This window comes from Drosophila elegans, unplaced genomic scaffold, assembly GCF_018152505.1.
Source record: "Drosophila elegans isolate 14027-0461.03 unplaced genomic scaffold, ASM1815250v1 contig_208, whole genome shotgun sequence".
Taxonomy (NCBI): domain Eukaryota; kingdom Metazoa; phylum Arthropoda; class Insecta; order Diptera; family Drosophilidae; genus Drosophila; species Drosophila elegans.
Window position 1 is genome coordinate 4,530,465 of NW_024545578.1, and position 23,914 is coordinate 4,554,378.

Genomic DNA, 23,914 nt, shown 5'->3' on the forward strand with positions numbered 1-23,914 from the left:
AATCCATCTTGGCCAGCTGGCTACATCATAAAGTTTGTGTGTTCACCAAACTCATGGATGCCAATGCCGCCGCATTTATTAATCAAAACTATCTTGTTTGTTATTGCCATTGAGCGCGGCATATTTCTCGTCAATTTTTACTAATAAAATTTAATTTATTTAAATTCCAAACGCTCACATAGGGAGACATAAAAATCAAATCACAAACATTGTTAAATGTTGGCTAAAAAAATAAATACTATACTCGCACAAAATAAAGAAAACAAACGAATATCTCAATATAAATGAAAAGAAAAACACAAATTCAAAATAATTTATGCCCAATGGCCGAAAAAGACATAATAAAATGGCAGCAGCGACAAAAGTTTCTTGTGAAACAAACGACAGACATGGCAAATCGCAGTTTTCGACTACGATTTACCCACTAAGCCATCAGAATCATGCCCTAATCCACCTGGTAACAGGTGGTCCAATATGCCCACCTTGCGGACAAGGGGTACTAAAAGCAAATTACACAAATTTAAAAATAATAAAACTAAAACGTGTCTGCATAAATTAATTAATAAGTCAAATTCGAATGTGAATGTGGCAGTCGGACGAAGACGAAGACAAAGATATACAGATAAATTTAAATATATTACTGGAAGCTGCAAACTGCGGATAAGTCAGAGTTCCCATTGGTTTTATGCGAGCGGATGAGATCGACGGGGAGAATTCCCTGTAGGCAAAGTAATTGCCTCCGCCCCAACCCCGGCAACCAACTAAGGGTTAAGCTGGATCTGGAGACCAAGTTTATAAGCCAACTTTTTATGCATTATTCTTTTTATCGCTTTTACAGCCAACTTAACGGCCGGTCGCCTTTGACGCTTTCATTGTCTGTCATTTGCGTGCCATAAAAAACACACAACTTTATAAAGAAAATAAACGTAAAACATCTTAGCAAGTGGAAAAACAAGGCAACTGAAATCGAAAAATTTCCTACAGAGTTTTCGGGACGATTCATTCGCATTTTCTATTCAGTAACCGCATAAATAACGAAAACTTTTAGTGGTCGGCGGCAGCATCCGAAATTTCCGCTCGGCGGGCGACTCATTAAAAGTAAATAAAAAATCAGATACTAAAAACAATCGAGAAGCGTTTTGGGCGCTTGTTGAAAAAACGATGTTAAATAAATAAAAATATATAAATACACATCAAAACACAAATAAAACGGATATTCGAAGAGCAAACAGTGAAGGCGCGACTGCTAAAATGTTCGACTACGCATTCGGACAAAGGGGGTCGTGTAAATTTCTAAAGCCAACTATATGGCCTGCCACGCCCCCAATGGAAGGCAGTTCAGTTTGTGCACATATAAAAATTACTATAAAGCTCAAATCATCACAAAAATTTTGGATAATGCATTTTAAAAGAATTTTTGATTAGAAAAATAGACGATTGCAATAAGTATTTGTATATTTATGTTTCTTTTTAAATATCATTAAGTTTTATTTCTATATATTTAGTTTGATCTTTATTTTGTATTTATATATTATTTTGTATTATAATACTGTATTATCAATTTTTTTAATTCTGATTAAGTTACTTCTTGATTAACAAGGATCTAATTGATCTTCATCCAAACAAATTATTTCCCACTGTGCAATCGAAAGTCTTTGCGTTCGGTTTCGCGTCCAGTTTGATTTATTTCTGCCATCGAGGCCAAAAATAAATACCGCAAATAAATAAAAATCTAGTTTGGCATTTATTTATTTTATTAATTTGTGCTGCGCGTGTTGTCTGATGTTGCTGCTGCTGATGCTGATGCTACTGCTTCTTTGAGCTGCCATTGAAAATGATTCACTTATTAAAATACTTCGCTGGCGTTTAATATTTATTTCGAGCGTTTATGTAATGCCCACTTTTATTATTTCATTTTTCGTTGCGCTGCCTTAGCGAGCAAATTCATTTCACAACAATGTGGCTGCCTTTTTGTTTATAATTAAACGCAGAAAGCGTATTTCTTAATTATTTATTTTATTGTTGTTTATTTTTAAATGGGCTACAGACAATTTCCTGCACTTCAAGCGAAACAAATAAAAGTGACGCAGCTTTTTGCTACTACTACCCACTACTTTGGCATGCCCATTCCACTGAAAGCGATTGAAAAGCAAATCCGAGAAATGCGAGCGGGCATTATAATTAAAGTTCAAAAACATCACACAATTATATGAGCCATATAGTTTCCTTTATAGACAGATAATAATGTTAAAGGAAAGAATGATTGCAATGATGAATATCCTGAATGTCTAAATGCTCGTGGCATTTGTTGGCTGATCCAACAAAGGATGCATCGACTTAAGCCTCTGTGCTAAGCCCAAGTCAAAGTCTCTGCTTCTGACAGAGGATTCGGTGCTCGGGCCTGCAGATCCGCTAATTGCCAGAGGTCCTAATGCAAATTTAATCCGTGTGTGTTGCGAATTATTTTCGCCGTCCGCAGACTGCGAATCAATTGCAATTGCAATTGCAATGGCAACTGCCACTGCAATCTCAGCTGCTCCTTGTTTGTCTCTGTTTGTGTGCGTGTGTGTGTGGGTGCGTATTTACATATGTAATGGTGGTCTCGTGTGTGCGCACTGCAATCCGGGACTATAATAATTATCTTGAGCAGACAGCGCTCGACTAAATCAATATTATGGCTGACTAATAAAGGTGTTGTCCACACACACACTCTCACACACAACGCGGCCACACACGGATTTGGATACAGAATTGAATATAGAAACAATCGCAGCCGCAGTGCCAGTTGCAGATACGTTTGGAGATATATTTGCAGGCGCAGTTGCAGTTGCAGTTGCAGATACAGATACAAATGCATTTGCAGTGGACAGACGCTTGACAGGTCGCCGGGAAAGGGCATTAGAAATAAGTTGGAATAATATAAATGGGGAGGAGTTTGGGTACACTGATCAGATAAATTTATTCCAGTCATTCGAGGGCTAACTTTCAAAGTTAAAAGTACTCAAATTCATTCTGAAGTTAAATAAATCAAACACCAAGTCGAATATTTTACATATTTTTAATATTTCTTCTCACAATGCATTTTTCTCCATTATATTTCAAAGTTTTAAATCTAAACGATCAATAAATCGATAGAATATAAAAAATCTTTTATTCTTAATTTCAAGATAGTGGTAGTTTCTTTTAAATCTCTTTAAACCAAATTGCAATCAATTTTTAAAATAAATTTTTATCAAATTGGAAAAATAAATAATTTTTTACATAAAATAATATATAAAAATAAATGTATTTAATGGTCTTTAATATAATTTAATTTATATTCTTTAAATGAATTTAAAAGGTCAACTATTTTTGTAAGTATTTGAAGTGTTTGAGTTTTGACCAAAAACCAAATCAAAATTCCATAGTAATTAATATACAAAACGTAATTTTGTTTTGTGTTTACTTCTTAAAATTACAGCTTTAAGAGTAATATAGCTTTTTTCCAAGTGCATCAACCAGTAACTCGTTTCCTCATAAAAGATTTAGGATGTCCACTGGCCTTTAATGAGGGCCCACTCGGATTGGTTTTTATCCCTGATTTGTATTAATTACACGTACCTCCGAAGCTTTGCATTACCGTAGGCTTAGCTCTGCCCTTTTGGGGGCCGTAGGAAAAAAACAATCAAATATGCATTTTAAAAGTTGCCCGACTTTGGAGTCTCCACTACACTCGCCTCGTTTTCAGTTGAGTTTAGTTTCGTTCCGTTCCGTTCCGATCCGATCCGACTCCCCCATGGCCTGCAACTCAAACAGCAGCCAAAGCCCAGACCAAACCATATTTGTCTAACCTGGGCCCACACACACACACACACTCACATATGTCAGGGGGTTTCGGGAGGTCGACGGGCCTCTATTTACCCAGGACCCAGGGTGCCCGAGTGCATGCTGCGCTCTGTTTTTAGACAGTGGGCGGCCGCTGCTCCTCTCTATGCTATTCAAAAAATTTAATGGCATTTTAAATAAGAAATTACACAGGCCGTGCATATTTCATAAGACTCCGTATGCGCCGGCGATGTTCGACGCGGCTCAGAGTTCGACTGAGAAACGTGAGAGAGCAAGGGTGAGGAAAGTGGAGGGGAAAGTGGAGAAAGAGTGAGAGCGAGAGTCCCTGCTCGACTCCCCAAAGTATCAAATGGAAAAACTGTGGCCCAAAAGCAAAGAAAAGCGTGCCACGGCTGCAAAATAGTTGCAGTTTTCGCCTCAAAGCAAAAGGGCAAGTGTTAGCTGATCAACTAAGAAATACCATTTCAAAAAATGACTTCAGTGGTGCTGTTATCCAATTGTTTTAAAAATAAATTTTAATGTATTTTATTGAACTACCTAATTATGAATACAATATTATTTCATTTTTGTTGAGAAATATATTTTAAGCAATATATTAGATTGTAATGTATTTAGATACGTCTTGTGGTTTATTTCTGATATTAAATAATCTATAAATATCAAGTCAAAGCAAACATTTAGATATTCACATTAACAGAAAATTCTTTAAAACTTATTTTAACCTTGTTGTATATTTTATTTAGTAAACAGTTTACCAACAATTTGTATGTTTTATTTTAAATATATTTGTGATGCTCTAAGCTTTTACAGATTATATGTTTATCTAAAATATAATTAAGATCTATAAAAATAAAATCTTAACTTTAACATTTAGGTCATACTTTCCCACCGCTCACCAGCCCATCATACCCCATATATTTCACAAAAGTATTGGCGGAATGTTAGCTGTAATTCTAGCTTTATATAGGCGAATGGACGCGGGTAGCTGGGTTGCAAAAGTTGTGCTACCTTTTTGCATAGCTTTGGACTCATTTAATATTTATGTGTCTCTAAATATTAAATATTATTTCAAGGCTTTGCAGTGCGTTGCACGGCCCTTTTTACCCATTTCCCCGTTGCAGTTGCATTTGCAATTGCAGTTGCTGTTGCTGTTTTTGCCTTTGAGCCATTCGATTTGCGATGGTTTGAGAAAGCAATAGAAAGGAATAGAAAGGAATGGAAAGGAAAGCGTAGCATACATTCGAGCGCTTGACCGGAGTCGCCGGATTTTCGCTTCCTGGCTTTTCTTTTTATTTAAACTTGCGAGATTTGCGCGCCCATGAATAATTACCCAGCCTGCCGCTCTTTATTCTCTATTCTCCGAATGCTGTTGCTTTTTCTGCTGATGGCGAAGGCGGGGTTTTCCGCTCTAGTCTGGCAGCTTATACAAGTTTAATATTTAATGACTGTGTGCAGCCGTTTTAACACTTTGTAGACTTTCGCCCCCCCCTCGCAGCTCAACTCACACCCCAATTTCTCGCAGTGAAAGCTCGCTTTCAATCAGCTCAAAGGACACGCAAGGCTCTTCGTCCAGTCCCAAGTCATTACAGTGCAACCAACAATGCGCAGTCTTTGGGGGGCAAACTAAAAAATAAGAGGAGACGTACGTGGATGGCCGTATATCCTCATTATCCCCTATGCTTAAAACAATAAATTACTATTTGCAAGAGGTTAATTTTTACTTTCAAACTACAAGCCAACAGAAATTACATGAGCAACGACTGCAGAAGTTGCAATTGCTCGACAACTGCAACAACCATAACAATGTCGAGCAAAGCTGAAGTAAATACCATAAAAGCCAGGGTCGAGTTGGGCAGAAATGCCAGCAAAACACATACAATGTTGTAGGTCCTTAAAGATGGCAGCGTGATTTTATTATCTGGCAAGAAGTTTGCTTTACTTTGTTTTTATGCATTTCTGAAAAACCTTCAAGTAAAGGCTACCTCCATATCGATCCATATATAAAAGCTATATATTTATAAAGATTGAATGATCTTATATATTGAAACCCTAAGAAATTTACTAGAAATATAATGCTCAGTAAATGCCAAAAAAACTTGTCAAAATAAAATCTTACTTGATTTGAAACTGTGAAACCTGAATTGATCAGTTTATTTGATAATAAAAATTTTATGAAATACTAAGAAAGCCCATATTTGTTGTTCAAAGCTTAAACTCTTTTAATGACAGATATAAATTGACTTTAAGTTATATTCAATATTTGTTTAAAATAGATCGTGTCACGCCGTCATCTCTGCCAGAAATACCCTTTGCCAAAGTCCAAGTTGCGTCCGAGCTCGCAGGACAGCCGAGCAAGACAATTTTTTTTTTGGGAGGGGTCAACAATAAAACCAGCCGCACAGGGCACACACAAAAAAAAAGGGGGGTAGCCAGGGGCGGAGGGGCGGACACGCCGAAAGGGGTGCCTCGGATCGCGGTATTTTCGAGGGTCTGAAAGAAGTCGGCGGCCCATTTGAATGTTTTATAGCAATTGCTGTTGTCGGCTGCGGTTGATGTTGTTGTTACTGTTGTTGTTGTTGTTGTTGCTGCTGTTGCTGTTGTTGTTGTTGCTGCCAGTTGGCAGTTGCTGGTTAGTCGGCAACTTGACACACCTCAATGCACGTTGCACTCAACACTTGGCGTATAATTATTTATTACATTTAAATTATTGTTGCCATTGTTGTGAGGTGAGTGTTGTTGTTGTAGTGGCAAACAAAACTTTCAGGGGGGTCGGAAAAGGGGGGGGGGAAAGGTGGTGAAAGGGGGGTTCGGGAGTAGAAAAGCAAGCTTCATGCACTCGCACTTGGCTTTATGATTGCTACAATTATTGCTGCTGTTGCTGTGTTGCCCCTGCAATTCCTTGGACAGCATTTCCACCAGTGCAATTGTTTATTGTTGTTTAGCTCTCTTGCATTTCATTATATTCCGATATATATAAATATATATATGTGTATACATTTACAGGGAGAAAGAAACCAGATATCGTACGAGCTACCCAAGAAGTATCTATATACCAGTATAGCGCAGTAGCTTTCCCTGCTGCCTGCGCCTCGCGAAATGTGTTTTTCACATTATTCCCATGAATAATGCATTGGGCCAATATGCATATTTTATGTGAAATTCGTGCAATAAAATACTATTAAATATTTAGTTGCCGCCGCCGTCGACGTTTTTGTCTTGCGGCAAAGAAAAAAGAAGTTACAAGGAGCTAGATCCACTTGGTGTCCTGCCCGCCGCACGGTCATTAGAAATTCGGGTCCCTCGGTCCGGGAATGGAAATGGGATTTATAAAAATGCAAATCGATTCGCGGGATCGGGATCGGGATCCCCAATGAAAAGTGTCAGTTCAGAGGACGTCTCCCGATAATTGTAGTCGCCGGGGCATTCGTTCTTAAATGAATTATTTCTGGCGTCTTAGAAAATTAATGAATAGCACGGGGCATGAATAGCTGTAAAACCAGAAGGTGCGGTCACACGGAGGAAAATTTAATATAGTTTTTGTCTAAATCAATAAATAATATATACCCCAAGACATATTAAAATGGCAAATATTTAATTTCAAGCTTAAATAATCAATTTCCGAAGGGTTGTAAAATGTATACAAAATAAAGCTTTGTTACTTTATAAATGTAATTGTAATTTTTAAATATTTTTTGTTATGATTTGTTTTTTATATTTCTTTTAAATAAAATGTAAATAATCCCAGCTTATTAGTGCTATTCGAGATTGATTACTTTAAATTATTGCTTTGAGATCTCATACCAAAAATAAAATTTATATATATTTTTTTAAAAAGACAAGCTAATTAAAAATAAATGGAAAATTTATGTCCAACTTTATTGGTCATTTTTTGCCATGCAGAAGTAAAAGTAGCTATGTATGTCTGAAGAAGACAACGTGGCCAAGGTTGCCGGAATTTGGGGGGAAGGGGGTGGGGAAATTGGGTGGCAAAGTGGGTGGCATGCGTGCGACTGGCTGAGTAATACAAATAAATGAATGAACAGAGAGCTAGCAGCTGCCGAAAAGAGAGTGGAAATGCGGAAGTGCGGAAAAGCGGAAAAGCGAGAGCTAGAGAGAGAAAACTAGTTGGCAGTAGTAATAGTGAAGGCTGCCAGCGAACAGGCGCCCAGGAAAAGTAAAAGCTGCCCCACAAAGCACCAAGGAAATCGCAAAGTTCCTGCTAGTTGTGACGCACAAGGGCGGTGGCGGGTTAAGGGCATTCAGTGGGTTAAGAGGGGGAGAATTTAGGGGGGCTTGTGGTGAGCAAGTTGCAGACAAGAGAAATAACAAACTTGAGACGCCACCACGGTGGAACACGAATCGAAAATGAATAATAAATAAAGTGTTATATAATATGAGAAATATACACAGTAAAAACGACAGGAGGAGAACTACAGCAAAAGTTCTAAGGAAAGCAGTCGGGTTTGGGGGCTTTAGGGGGTTAAGGATAAAGGACATGCCGGGAGGTAGAGCAAAAATGGTGTAGTTTTAGTGCTTTTCCAAAGGAAGGGAATGGGGCGCGATGGGTAGTGCTGAGTTTATGTGCGCGCTTGAAAAATAAAATTAAAATTGCATTAGAATCCAAGGGGTATTAGAGGCAAGCGGGGTGTGGTAGAGGGTTAAAGGTGGCGGGGGGTGGGAGGTTAACCCGCGATGTAGTGAAAACTTGAAGGCTGTTGAAAGGGGGTAAGTCTATGCATTTGGATTGATGGCAAATGCGAGTGTGAGGGCGTGTTATAAATTTATATTTTATTGCCAACAGACACACACACACACAAAGTTATAGAAAACCATATTCGTATATGTCTTTATATATATAGGAATATCTTAGTGTGGGTGCAAATAAAAAAGTATTGAAAAAGTCCAGGGCCTGGCTACGAAAAATATTTTCTTTGGGTGGAAAACAAAAATCAATAAATTTTTATAGAAATTTGTAGCAGCGGAAAAGTTAATTAAATAAATTATTATGTGAATGGGGCGTGCACACGATGAGTAATTGGCAAGAAGAAGAAGAAGAAGAATGAGAAGACGAAGAAGAAGAAGAAGAAGAAGAAGCAGCGACGTCAGCAGCGAAGCGCCGCAAATTAAATTAAATGAGTTGAAAGAAAGTTGAATGCGCGCACACTTCAAATTTGTTTTTGTTGAGAGGAAAGAGGGGCAGAGGGGGCGGTGTGGGGTCTTCAATGGAAGGAAATGCCATTTGTTGTTGCGCCAGCTAAGGGGAATTGAAAATTTAATTAATTAAACATTTTCGAGCAGAGCTCGTAATATTTTTATTATATGAATTGTACTATGCGAGAGTTTTATAATCGCCAGTCTGAATGGATGAATGGCTGACAGGGGGTTGATTAATCTCCGACAAATGCTAGAGAAGCGAAATTTTAACGATCTCTACATCGAGAAAAATTAATATCCTATTGTGCAACTATATAATTAATTTTTGTGGCGATAGAGATTTTTCTAATAATTTTTTTTGTTTTGTATTTGTGAGAAATGTAATCAAGTGTTCTTATTGAAGAATATATTTAAGATTTTTGGATTTTATTATGTGTTTAAGGAAAAGAATCTCATAATATCTATTTTTGTAAGACATTGTTTATTATGTGAATTTAAATTTAATACATTTTATAATAATAAGATATTGAGAGAATGTCTTTTATTTATCATTAGCATAAAAATAGCAATCAAATGCTTAACTTATTATGTAAATCTAAGAATACTGTGGTTATTAGGTACAAAAATCCACCAAACACATAACTTTAGCTACAGCCCAGTGCCCAGTAACTCAACTATTTACAAGCGAGTAAAGTGTTCACACTGCCTGCCATAAGTAAGCGCCCACATGCTGTCTCCCCCATTTTACACCCTCCCCAGACCGACAAAACTCTGGCGTCATTAACAAAGTGTTTTACATAAAATAGCATTTTTAACGCCATTTTGTTTGCAGCTCGGCCGCATTTGTTACAGTTACAGCCACTATGAACTGCCTGTAAAAATGTAAAAATGCTTCCGACTTTTCAATTTCAATTATTCATACGTTTTATGACCTTTTTCCTTGGCATGCAGTATGGCAGAATGGCGTATGGCGTATGGCTCTTCTCAGTATGGAGTTTTCCAGCTTTCCATCTCTTCGGTTCTCCGGCGCCTACTCCTCAAATATTTAAGACTTGCATTATATGTTCTCCTTATGCGCTGCACTTTTTTCTCCTGTGCTTTGTTTTGTTTTACATTTTTTTTTGTGTTCTTCTGGCTCATGCTCGCTGCACATAATTTGTATTACGCCCCTGCATATAAAATGCATGGCTACGTGCGCGGAGGGGGCGTGGCCGGCCACTGGCCAACTGGAGAACTGGCCGAAAGGAAGGCTTTATGGCCAGAGCCTCTGTTTCGGCCATGGCACGAAACGTGCATCAATTTAACTTTTCCTATGCCTCCGTGGAGTGAGCAGAGCAAAAAAAAACAAAACAAAAAAACAAAATAAAATTTGGATTCTCTCCATTTCAGTCTCAGTTTTAGTTTTCCAGTTTTAGTTTTCCAGCTCCCGGTTAACCCCTAAATGGCCAGCTTTTTGCCGCTGCCAACTGATTAATACGGCCGCCCGGGGTTAAAGGCGGGCTCAATTAAGCGGTACAGAGAGCTTCCCCCTGAATTCCTAATAATAGCAATAAATAAATGGCTTTTTGTACTATACATTGCGCTGGGTAAAGGTAAAGTCAAAGCCTTTGGCCGGGCCGTAAAAAGCCGCCAAGACAATGGGGCCGGGATAGCCCCACTTTGTATACTAATTTGCTTTCGGTGGCTCCTCCTCGGCTCTTTGCATACGAAAATGCTTTCGCAACATTTATGGCATTCATAAACTTTTACGGCCAGCCACAATTCGTGTGCAAATGTCACAGGGCCAAAAAGAAAAACTAGCGATTGGTCGCCGTTTTCCGACTCAAAAGATACCTACCTGGTATGCAAAGTTTTCTAATTATTTAAAAGTCGGCAAGAAGGAAATATAAAAGGTTGTGTTGGCGAATATATTTGCCTCGCTCAACTTATAATGCAGCGATGGCTTTTGAGTGGCTGGCTCTTAGTATATGTTAAATATTGAAAGTGTTGAAGGAATCAGGTATTTTGTAAACTTTGTAGTAAAAGCTTTTTTGGTCATACTGTAAAGAATGCTGTTTGTTTAAATATAAATTTGTACTTCTTTTAATTATTATTATAATTTAAATATGTAAAAAATTAAAGAACCTCTTAGCTAACTCCGAATTTCCTCCCATATTTTTCATTTCAGGCCAAGATGATCGAGAGTGGAGGCCATGGTGGCTGGATGGGCGCCGCAGCCGCAGCAACTGGCGCAGCTTCAGTGGCGGGTAAGTGTCAGCTAAACGTGATTCCCTTTCAGCCTTTTCATAATGTCCGCGTGACGTGTCTTCCAGCAGACAGCTACCAGTATCAGTTGCAGTCCATGTGGCAGAAGTGCTGGAACACCAATCAGCAGAACCTGGTGCAGCAGCTCCGGTTCCGCGAGCGAGGACCCCTGAAGTCCTGGCGACCCGAGGCCATGGCCGAGGCCATCTTCAGTGTCCTGAAGGAGGGTCTCTCCCTGTCCCAGGCAGCCCGTAAATTCGACATCCCCTATCCCACCTTCGTGCTGTACGCCAATCGGGTGCACAACATGCTGGGACCCTCCCTCGACGGCGGTGCTGATCCTCGGCCCAAGGCCAGAGGTCGTCCGCAGAGGATCCTGCTGGGCATGTGGCCCGAGGAGCTCATCCGCAGCGTCATCAAGGCGGTGGTCTTCCGCGACTATCGCGAAATCAAGGAGGACATGGGCGCCCACCAATATGCCAATGGACAGGCCCATGGCGTAAGTAATTATTTGTTGATTTAATTTTGGGGTTTAATTTACTTATTTAATTTTAATTTCAAACTGAAATATTTAAGTGTTAAATCATTTTCATAAACGAAGAATTCAAAATTAGCAAAAACTTTAACCTATAATCCAAAACTACGAAATATCCGATATAATATATTATCTTGAAGCTACCTATTAAAGAAAAAAGCAAAGTCATTTTCAAATCGTTTATCTCAAAGTGTAAGCTTTTATAGTTCCTTATGAAACAACAGCCAATTTTCTCAGAACTTGTTTTATAAGGCCATATAATGTTATTTAAAATGCCAACATAATAATAAACATTTTTCATTGGCAAACGTTAATGCGTGTAGTAATTTTATTTCAATCAGGTGGAATTCGTATTGCGTAAACAAAAGTGTAATTACGTTATTTTTAGGGCGCCAAGGTCTGATTTCTATGTATAAACATTATGCCAATTGATATATTTATTTTCTAAATAACATTATAAATGGGGGTATATATTGGTGGACTTATCTCTAAAAAAAGTTGCTAAAGTTATTATCTATTTTTATCATATTTGTAGTCCTTACAATAATTTTCTTATTACTTTATTATTGGGGATTCCTTAATAAACTCTACATGAATTTTACCCATTATTTTCTCTTCCTTTTTATTTTTTCTACTACTTGTAGTCCTATATTGGAGGCGGTACCACTTCGAATGGCTATCACAGTGCGGCGGCGGCCAAGATGGCTGCCCAGAATGCTTCGCTGGCTCCTCCGGATGCCGGCAGTCCTTTGAGCTCCATGACGGAGACCCTCCGCCGCCAGATTCTTTCGCAGCAGCAGCAACAGCAGCAGCACCACCACCAGCAGCAGTCGCACCACCAGCAGCAGCCCTCGCACCACCAACAGCAGTCGCCCCATGGCCAGTCCATGAACATGTATAAATCGCCGGCTTACTTGCAACGATCCGAGATCGAAGATCAAGTATCCGCAGCGGCGGCCGTGGCAGCAGCGGCGGCCAAACATCAGCAGCAGGGTGAGCGAAGGGGTTCGGAAAATCTACCCGATTTGAGTGCCCTTGGTTTGATGGGTCTTCCGGGTCTGAATGTAATGCCCTCGCGAGGATCGGGCGGAGGAAGTGGTGGGGCGGCGCCCAACAGTGCTGCCTCTTATGCTCGCGAGCTGTCCCGCGAACGGGAACGCGACCGGGAAAGGGAGCGAGAACGGGAGCGGGAGTTGTCCCGCCAATATGGCAGCCAGTCGCGGGGCTCGAGTTCCGGTTCCGGCAGCGCCAAGTCCCTGACCGCCAGCCAAAGACCCGGCGCCGCCTCGCCCTATTCCGCCGCCCACTATGCCAAACACCAGGCGAGTGCCTACAACAAGCGCTTTCTGGAGAGCCTGCCCGCCGGCATCGACTTCGAGGCCATTGCGAACGGCCTGCTCCAGAAGTCGGTGACCAAGAGCCCGCGCTTCGAGGACTTCTTCCCGGGGCCCGGCCAGGACATGAGTGAGCTGTTCGCCAACCAGGATGCAGCTGCAGCGGCTGCGGCTTCCGCCTATGCCCCAGCTGGTGGGGCAGGAGGTGGCTCCGGTGTCCGTGAATCGCCGCTCATGAAGATCAAGCTGGAGCAGCAACACGCCACCGAGCTGCCGCACGAGGATTGAATCCTGCAAAGGGGTGCACATTAGGGTGGGGGCAACTTTTAAGAAGCTAAGTGCAAGTAAAATCAAAGGGGGTGCTAAGTAATCGTTGGATAACAGTAAGTAAACATGATTTTAGAAAAAAAAGTCAAGCAATGTCCAATAAAATAACAATTTATAAGTTTAAAAAGAGAGGCAGCTAATTTTTATTTAACAAAACCACTTTAAAAATAGTAAAAATAAAAAGGAATGCTAAGAAAGTGTGACTGATCATATAATAAATATCTTAACGCTTGCACACATAAAACAATTGGCTCATAAGAATTATCAATATATATATTAGTAAATGAAATTAAGAGTACCAAGTAACCTTGTTAAACAGGTAAATAATTGTAATTCAAAATTACGTTTTCAAACAATTACGGTTTCTCGAACAACCATTTAACTTTCTTTTTTAACACTCACAAATAAAAAGTTTTTACCTAATAAACAAAATAAATAAAAAATAGCCCATAATATCCAAAGATTACTGGCCCCCGAAATCTATTTGCCCGCATAGGTAAACCACCCTAAACCCATACAAAAAAAAAAACAGAGAAAAACAAAAACACTTATTTGGACTGCTACTTGAACCCCAACGTTTTTAGTGTTTAGTGCTTAGTTGAAGTTGCTAACTGGTTTTTATGCCTAGGCTAGTTTTAGAGCGTAACGTGGAAGGTATAAAGTATTAACCTATTATTAAAGCACAACCCAAAACCCCCACAAACACACATATACATACTTCGAAACTTTCCTGTAAGGATAGGATCTCGTAATTTGTCTTATTTATTTTCGAGAGAATTCGTTGCGTTGATTGCCTTTTTTGCCACGCGAAAAATAATAATAATAAATAGGAGTAACGATAAACGTAAACGTAAACAATTAAATTTACGATTAGAGACTTGTGCATTTCTTAAATGTAGCTTAACCCTAGAATAGTTCACAAATACAAAACACTGAATGTTGTCAAATCCGGTAATTACAACTTTATATATATATATATACGCAATTACTTTAGATACATAAAACCACACAGATAGAGGTGCATACCCACGCACGTACATATATGATACTTATATTAATGGTATTTCCAAATGTAACTGTAAATAATGTACAAATTTCCATAGCTTTAGGCTTCGACTTAATCTTAGACTTACCCCAAAAAGCCCCTTCGCAGCACTTCTTCTATGGTTATCGTATTGTAAATGAACGAATGAGCAAACAACGCAGGCAGCATCGCATTAAATTTGTGCTAATTTTATGTAAACAATCACCCACATACACGCACACACACACACACCAATACCACTGCACACAATACAATACACACAAAACACTCGACTGTCAGATATGCATATGTATTGTCTCACAGAGTACGTGAGTGAACTATTATTATTATACCTATTATTACGATTATTATTATCTATCCCTAAAGATGCGCGAGGCATTCTTGAGTTTAGTTAAACAGTAAATTATACAACAATAAACAGAAAATAAAAACAAATTGAAAAACTAAATGTCAACAAAGCGGTTTTGTTAGTTTTATTTGTGGGTGGATTGAATTTGGATTTATATTTGGTCTGTGAGTATTTAAAATCTAAATAAATAATGGAAGTAACTGCAGTACCTGAAAAGACTTGAATCACTTTGGGTGAACAAAAATGGATTAATAATATTGAGGAAAACTGTTGCACTTTTTTTCACAACATTTTATTTTTAAAGATTATTGTTATCTATGGAATGGAATACGTTGTCAAAGGAATTGTACCAATTACAGATAAGTGGTGCAGAAAACAAGTTCTAAACTTTCAGCAAATGTCTTTTAAAGGGCCTTACAAAAAAACACAAACAACTACTGAAACTGCTATTTAAATTCAAAGTGAAATGGTTTCTATGAGAATAAATTCAGAAATAATTGCAGCTCAGGAGAAAGGCAAACTTCTACTGCCTAAAACAATTGCTGTAAACAAATGCAAAGTGTTGCTTCCTTAAAAGAGGACACGCTTCAGCCAATTTTGGGAATGAGAAAATAAAAATGAAAGCGGTTCTCAGGCATTCATTTGACTCAACTCCTTTCTGGCAATTGCAACTCCTCGACAACCAACTGCTGGCCCCAATTCCGAAGACATAATTCACTTAATGCCCCTCAAAGCAAGTGCAACTTGGGGCAGAACGAGCACAACAATGCCGCCTTCTTCCCCTTTTGAGCGCGCGCACACACATACACACACACATTCCCTTTTCAAGGTCAAGTGGCAAGTGAAAGCGATGTCGTGGCCGCCCTTTGTTGTTGCTGCTGCTGTTGACGGTGAAAGAAAACAATTACTTTGGCACTTAACAGCTTAACACATCACTTTGCACTTGATGCAAAACTCGGTTTGCTTACAGGACTCTCATGACTTCGGACCCATCTCGCCGGGACTCGGAGGTCCTTTGGACCCCCGGAAACATCCTGAATTTCCCGGGCATCCTTAGCTGCAGTCAGCAGATAAATAGGAGCAGCCAAAGCCAAGAAGGGGTGGCGAGGGGAGGGGCCGAACACTGTCCGCAGCGGAGACAAGCGAACAGTTGTAATGCTCAAGGTCATTTCGGAGCAGTTACTGGCTGGCCACCCTTTGGGCAGCAAGCAAAGCCGACACTGAGAGAAATTCGTGTTTGCAATAAATATAAAAGAAGATTTTGAATCACTAGGGGGTAGTAACTTTAAGAGCATTCAATTAGTTATGTTAAGTTTGTATTTTCCTTTTGTGTTTAATAAATCTGAATATAGTGTAAAAACAAATTTTATCCATGCCTTTTCTTTAATATAATTTAACAATGACATATTTTTAAAAAGGATTAATCTTTTTTTAATGGTTGAAGCAAATTTTAATTATTTAAAAGCGTGCCTAATTCTTATTATAATTTAAGGTTAGACATATTTTTAAAGAGCTAATCTTTTTAAATAGTAGCTTAATTGTTTATTTATTCTTATTTTATACGGAGTTGCAGGCAACATTTTTTCTGCCAGTGTGGCGAAGCCAACGAGGAAGGTAGCCGCTCGACTGGCCCTGAATGGCAAGTGGCTTTCATCTTGTGAGACACCCACACAAACCCACTTGGTGGTTGAACGGGCGGGATTGACTTTTGGGTGGAGAAGAAAGGATGATGCGGAGGAGCAACAGGAGTGCCAAAGGGTCGAGTCTCGTCCTCGTCCTCGTCCTCGTTCTCGTCCTCGTACTCGGTCTGGGTCTCATTCTCGTTCTCATTCTCGGTCAGCCTTGAATTGCGACCCACAAACAACTTCCTTCCAGCCACGGCAGCTGCCTTCGTCCTGCCTTTCGTCCTTGCCAGCAATTCGCCTGTGGTTGCCGCCTGCTGTCTGTCTTGCTTCTGCTCCTCGTCCTTGTAGTTGTCCTGATCCCCTTTTACCCCCTCAAATCCCCGCCTGGATGTGTCTGAAGTTAAGCATTTGCGGCTGCTTGTAGCCCAAAATCCTGGCTGGTTGGTTTGCCGGTTGTTGGCTGCCTTGCCTTGCCTTTCCTTGCCATTGCCCCCCACTTGACACCACTGCCACCACTGCCACCACTCGCCCCTGCAACAGTTAGCAGCCACTCTGCCGTTAGCCATCTTGACAAGTGGTTTGGCGCCGCCTTAACCCGTTGAGGCCCCCGGATTTTGCAGGCAGCTTGTGGCGGCACAAGGACTTATGGCTTGCAGTTAGTTTTCCTATCGAGAAACTTTCGTTTAAGTTTTATCCCATTATTCTGGCATTTTTTTGAGCTTCCTTAACTATGTCAGTATTCTAGGTAATATCAAGAAATTATGTTTTACTCAAAAAGAGTTTGCTTATTTATTTCTTTGGATAATCCTTATTTACCAATCAAAAAACCTGGTTTTGTTAAATCAAATCAATGTTTTGGCCATAAAAATGCCAAAAATGGCCACGAATTGGAATGTCATGCCCCGTTGAGTTCGTAAAAACATTCCCAATCGATTGGCATGCAAACCGAACAAAATTTTTTTTTCATGATTTTTTGAAAAAAATGATGATGGTACCCCTTACAAAATTGTCAAAATTCGCCAAAAATAAAAATTTTTAGGTTTGAATGCCAATCGATTAGGAATGTTATTATGAGTTAAATAAGGTATTACAATCCATTTTTTGTCCATTATTTCCGTTCTTATGGCCAAAATACCTTAAATTTTTGGCCAAAATAGCGTAAAAATTACTAAATTGCATTTCAATGCAAATCGATTATGATTGCGTTTTATTAAAACATTGCTGTTCCGAATAGATAAAAATTTATAAATTCCCTTATTTTGTTCACTAACTTCTAAAGCGTCCTAGGGACTTACTCATTTTTATAATATAAAAATTAAAATAGCAATGATTATTTTAAATCAGTATTTCAAGTTCTCTGCATAAAACTCTAACAACATTTCCTTTGCGCAAAGTTATTGATTAACCATTTTAATATACAATTCTTTAAGCCCATTTACATAATTTAATTTAATTTATAATTAATCTTTTTGGTGTTGCACCCAATGGGTTAATCACAGGGAAATGGCTGTGACCTGGCATTTGGCCTCACGCTCTGCGGGAAGATGCAGCTGAGCTGAACTGAACTGAACCGAACTGAGTTGAGTTGAGTTGAAGCCCCAAGTTGCTGTTGCCTGCTCTCGAGAAATTACAGATAATTTGTTAAATATGGCACAGCAGCATGTGCAGTTTGGGCCAGGCCAAAAGCGAAAGTGCACAGGGAGCGGGGATGGAAATGGTACGGCTCCTTCCTTATCCTGCTACTCAACAAGGACAACCTTGTCGTCGTTGGCTCAAGCCTTGACTTCAACTGAGTCGGTCACAGGGACAGGAAAAGGAGTGGGGCTTTGGGGGGAAATTCAGGAGTCGAGACATTTTGCCAGACACTTTTGCCTCTCAGTCTGCATCTCTGTCTGTATGTGTGTGTGTGTGTGTGTGAGTGTGTGGGTGTTTGCCAGAGTGTGTGTGTGTGTGTGTTTACTCCGGCATTCCTCAAGGTTGTTTCAATTTTGTCCTGAATGTCTGAGTGTGTGCGTCTGTGTGAGCTATTAAAGAATTTTCCCAGCTTGTGAGTGGCTACTTTCTCCCTGATTTCTCCTTTCCCCAAAGCTCCTTGAATGCGTATGTGTGTGCTTTGTGTGTGTGTGTACGTTTGCGTCAAGGAAACAGGAAGCTGTTGATAGTGTAATGTGGCAACATTATTTGCTTGATTGCTTTATTTTACGCAAAAGGTGTTTGTGGCTTGACACCACTCACACAAGAAACAAATATAATACTTATTCAAATGCACTGGGAAAAATAAGACAAATTTAAACACAAGATAAGAGAAATGAATGGAGTACAAATTTTAATTGTTTATAGAAAACAGGCAACAATGTTGTCATGTTTAATTTTTACAAAACTCCTGGAAATGATTTGACAATTGTTATTTCATTTTGAAATTATTAATGCCAATAGTCTTAAATCTTATAAATGATTTAGGTTTGATCATACCTTGCATTGTAGACCCATTTAACAATTTAATATAATATTTTTCCGCACTGTAAAAGCACTTATTCATTCACTCCTGTTGAACATCTCAACTTTGCTCCGAGTCGCCCCTTTGCATTCTCGATTGCCGTTTGCTTAAGTAAATGTTTGCTGTCGAAATTTTCTGTACATTTATTAGCTCACTTATGCTTGGCCATTGTCCACCTTTTGCGCCCTCCTTGCGTGTGCGTCCCTCTGACCACCGACCTCCGATTTGCGACGAGGAAAAACAACATTTTTCGGGCCGAATAAATGCAAAGAAAATATTTTGTGTAAACATGCATTTTCCTCGAACTGCATAAGAAAGCAATTGAGAGATTTATGCTGGTATAATGCACTTGTGGCTTTCTGGTCACCGGACACTGGATTCTGGACACTGGACGGTGGACACAAATCGAAGTCTGGAGATGGCACGCCTGGGATTGCTCGACTTGGCTTTGTGGCGACGTGTGAAAGTGTGAAAATTCCTTAAGGATGCTTGGCTTGCATAATTGCTGGGGATTTATTGCCACTGAGATGGTCGATCGAAAGTGAAAGGCGTAAATCTTTTTCGCACACTTTAAATTCCGGAATTGAAACTTGTTATATACGAAAGCTTTAAACTAATCCGCTGAGCTGCTTAAAATACAAAATACGGAGGATGGTAAAAAATACAAATGGACAAATCAAACAAAAACTTATGTGCACACAGGACTCAAGAGCAAGAGTCCCCCGTTCCATCTGCAATATTTTAATTAAAAATTCAATTTTAATCAATGCATTAGCAAAATGTCTCGCTCTCAGCGAGAAATGGAAACTCTGTAACGAGCAGCGTCCGTTGGTCCATGGAAAAGGGGCTTACAGGAGGGGGACTATAGTATCCTAGTATCCTGCAGGAGCAGCAGCAGCAGCAGCAGCAGCAGCAGCAGCAGCAAAAACACAAGTTTTATGCGACGTCGAGTTTTGAGCATTGAAAAATAATAAAAATCGCTACAAAAACAACAGAAAAAAAGGTTGAATAAAATGGAAAAAAATAAGACCAAGTCTGTTGTATATACAACATGCAGAATGACAAAAAAAAAAAATATGTTGCGCCACTCGAAACCAATAACGAAAGAAAAAATCTATGGAAAGTAGCAGAACCAAAGCACAGACCATGAAAAGTGTGGGGTAAAATGGAAGGATACCGAGATATGTATGTATGCACACACCGCACACAACACACACACACATATCCTATACATAGTGGCATGTCTGTAAAATGTGTTGCATTTTTATTATAACTTGAAAACGTTGATAACTCCGCCTATTCCTATTCCTAACGAATGTGCGACGGATACGTAACGTTTGCTTTCGTTCGGCTCGGTATCGCTACGTTACGTATACGCCGAGTGGAGCGCTGGAAAAAAGGAACGCAGCGAGGAGTTTGGAGTCGAGGAGTCGAGGAGTCGTGGAGTCGAGGAAGGAGCATCGTGTGGAGAGAATACATTCGATTGAATTTAATATGCATGCATACAATGGCCGGAGCTTCAGCCTCGGAGCAACAGCAAGATATTGCGCAGTGGGATGGAGTGGATGGCCAGAATGGCCAGGATGGACGAGGCGGAATATCCTGGGTCCTCGTGCGCTTAGGCCATGATTCTATGTATTCGCACATGTGTGGGTGCCGCATCAAACGGCAGCGATGGCGATGGCGATGGCTTAGCCAAAAGTACAAAAGTGCGAGCAGCAGCAGAATCCCGAGGAGCAGCGTCATCAGAAGAAAGGCGAAAGGAGGAGCGGCGACAACGACGATTGGCGACACTGGCGACGGCTTTTTTGATGCCTTTTGGTGCGTTGCACTGAAAAAAAGATTGTAGACCACCATAAGCCAATAGGTACATACTAAACAAGGCAGCATATAGAGCGAAGAGTTTAATTTCAAGAAACTTTGCTATAATAAAGCAACAAAGTAAAAAATATAAATTTTTATTACATTTTCACCCATTTAAATTTCCATATTTACACAGTTGAACAAAACAACAATAAATTTCTCTCATGCTTGTCATTAATTTATAGTTACTGGAATATGGAAAATAAAAAACCAGTTTCTTGTTAATACATTATTATACGTTCATTAAATATAATTTATAAATAAATTCTATGATTTGATTTTCTTGTTTTAATAGCAACAGCAATTAATTACAAAGTGAGTACAATATGTATTTAATGCTAATAACGTTACATTGTAAAGAGCAATTAAAATAATTGGCTTAGAGTAGTTATATTGCTGCAAATGTAAATTAAATATTTATTACCCGTTATTATTATAAGCTTCAAATGCAAGTAAGTTTGATTTAATTATTACCTCAGTGTTAGCAATACTGTTATTAGATTATTATAAAGTGTAAGCAATTATATTAATACTGAGTAGTTCAATTAAAGAACTTAAGCTCCAGATATTTTTAGCTTTCAATGTTTATGAATAAAGAAAATTGGATTGAAAAAAAGTTTGAATAAAATATGGGCAATATCGTCCCTAAAGATTTTCTGTAGTAATTTTTTCTAAAGGTTATTTTAATCCCTTTCATATAGAATCTATCGCAATACCTTTCCCATTTTCGTTTTCAGTGCCTTTTATCAATATACCACGCATAAATGGAATGACTGGGCGTGGGTGCTGCTGTTCCTGCTGCGGTTCCTCAATCGTGAGTGGCAATGGCATTGGCAAGGGCCAGGGGCATCGAAAGGGTTAAGCGGAGGGGTAAGGGTATGGGCAAGGGTAAGGGCAAGGGCAAGGGCAAGGAAAAGGGGGCGCAGGTCCTGTGCCTCAGTCGCCGCTGCGAATGCAGCAGTCAAACACATACGAACACACACAGCAGCATCAAAAGCCGCACCGATGCCCACGACAAAAACAACAATAACACACAGGGCCAGTGAAAAGGGCCAAAAGGAGATGGCCGAGTGGATGGGTGGGTGGTCCAGTGGATGGCCCCTGCTGACGACGCTGGCCACGACAGAGAAATAGAAATGACGTTGGGCCCTGTGTTCCTATTTCTATGGCCCCAAAACTCCGGTCTCCGGACTCCGGTTCCCCGGCTATGACGACGCCGAAATTTAAACTCGAATGCGTGTGCGTTACATCGCACGCCCCCCCTTGAACCACACACCCCATACCCCATACCACACACCCCCGCTCCTGCACATAACTTTTTGCATGCAAAAGGCAGACGGGGTGTGCGGCGTTGGAAAATGGGGTAAAAACGGGGGGCATAGGCATACTCGCCCATTTGCAAAATTTCTAATATGTAAAATGTTCAATAGAGAAAACTATGTATGTGGAGGAGCAAAGGAGCCAGGATCCAGGAGCCTCGGACTCGAATCGAATCGAAACGAAACGATACGATAGGAAGGGTGGGGGGCGTGGGGCGGGAAAATCGACTAGGGGCTGCGGGAAAAGTCCAAGGGGGAAAGCAAACTAAAAACGAACATGGCGGCGCTGATGATGCTGGCCAGTATCCCCATGTATCCACTCCGTGCAATCAACTCTGGGTGTGTGTGTGTGTGAGGGAAATCGAAATGTATGGCTAAAGAAATCGGGGAAAGGAAAACTCAGGGGGGGTGGGCATTTGTGGGTGGTGCAGCAGCGGGGGGAAAGCGAAAACTGAGCCTAGAAAACGAGCAACGGAATCGCAGAGGAAAAAATCAATCATCCATTCGTCATATCACCTTAGACTCATTAAGGAAATGCCAAAAGCCGCTGGCTCTGCTGCTCGCATAAGATTACAATGCTAACTAGGAGACAAACACCCAGCACCCAACACCATTGGCTTGTTCTTCGCCATTTACAATCGCAGTCATAAAATTAACATTGAAAAAAAGCTGATGGAAATAATTATCTTTCTTAAATTATCACTGAAAATTAATAAACTCGGAGTCATAAAAATAAGTTGATAAAATAGTTTCTTATAAAATTCTTTATTAATTTAAATTCACAGGGAAACATACTGAAATAATGACATCGCTTTAGGAGTCCCTGAAATTTTCAATAGGCAAACAGGTTTCTAACCATAAAGCAAATTATTTTAATAAATCAACTCTTGTGAAAAGTATTTGAAGTTTAATTTTAATTTTCATAAAAATATTGGCGTACTAAATTAATAAGTAAGATAAGTATTTTAATAATATAAAATTAATTTTCACTTATTTTTATACAAAAATACTTACTTGAGTTTACACATATTACATTTTATGCAAGATAGTATTAAATAATTATTAATTCAACTTATTTATATGATTTTACTGTTTTGAAGATTATGTTGAAAAGTGTAAAATTGTTATCAAATTAAATTATATGCATATGTTGTGTGTGTTTATATCTTGTTCCTGGTAATGCCTGACTCGTTCTTGTACCTATTATCCTGGCACCTCCTGTCATTAGTTTTCTGATCGATGACGGGTGGCGTCAGATGCATCGGATTTGGCTGCGTTTCAATTAGCAGCAGGAGCAGGAGCAGGAGCAGGCAGGACCTGAACCAGAACCAGCTACGTCAACGGTAACGACACGAGGCCAGATGCAAAGCAGGATGCAGCAGACTAGCGTTACTTAAGCCAGGACATTGCAAAAACCGGAGAGGACTGAAGGACTGGCACACTACAGGAGTGGTGGAGAAATAGAGCCAACCTCGCATGTCCTACGCACTACGGGCAATAATTGAGTTTTCATCAAAGAGCAATCAGGCGAAATTTCGCACACCGAACGCGTTCTTAACTAAAAGGGAATGTCCTGTGCCTGTTTCTATTCCTGTGCCCCGAAAATCGACGAGGACAACTCGAAGCTCGCAACAGGAAACTGAAAACTGGAAACTGAAAACTGGAAACTGAAAACTGGAGGCTCGCAGGAGGATAAGCGCAGCCAAGTGCAGTGCTATAAATTTTCAGACGGGTGGAAGGCGCCGAAATGGTGGCATAAAATAAAATTTAATTAGAAACGTAACCAGGATGCTAGGC

At 39.8% G+C, this 23,914-nt stretch overlaps 1 protein-coding gene across 2 annotated transcripts in view; it reads left to right on the top strand.

Annotated features, from left to right (window-relative positions):
* Positions 1–14,912, top strand: part of LOC108146103 (protein bric-a-brac 2) — a 33,429-nt gene extending 18,517 nt beyond the window's left edge. The window contains exons 3-5 of one of the 2 annotated variants that reach the window (XM_017271931.2): positions 11,147–11,225; positions 11,292–11,722; positions 12,403–14,912. In XM_017271931.2, the coding sequence (XP_017127420.1) occupies positions 11,147–11,225; positions 11,292–11,722; positions 12,403–13,380 (1,488 nt within the window). In that variant the 3' untranslated portion in view covers positions 13,381–14,912. The remainder of the gene's footprint in view (positions 1–11,146; positions 11,226–11,291; positions 11,723–12,402) is intronic. The other variant, XM_017271932.2, reaches the window with a different exon arrangement.
* The last annotated feature ends 9,002 nt before the right edge of the window (positions 14,913–23,914 follow it).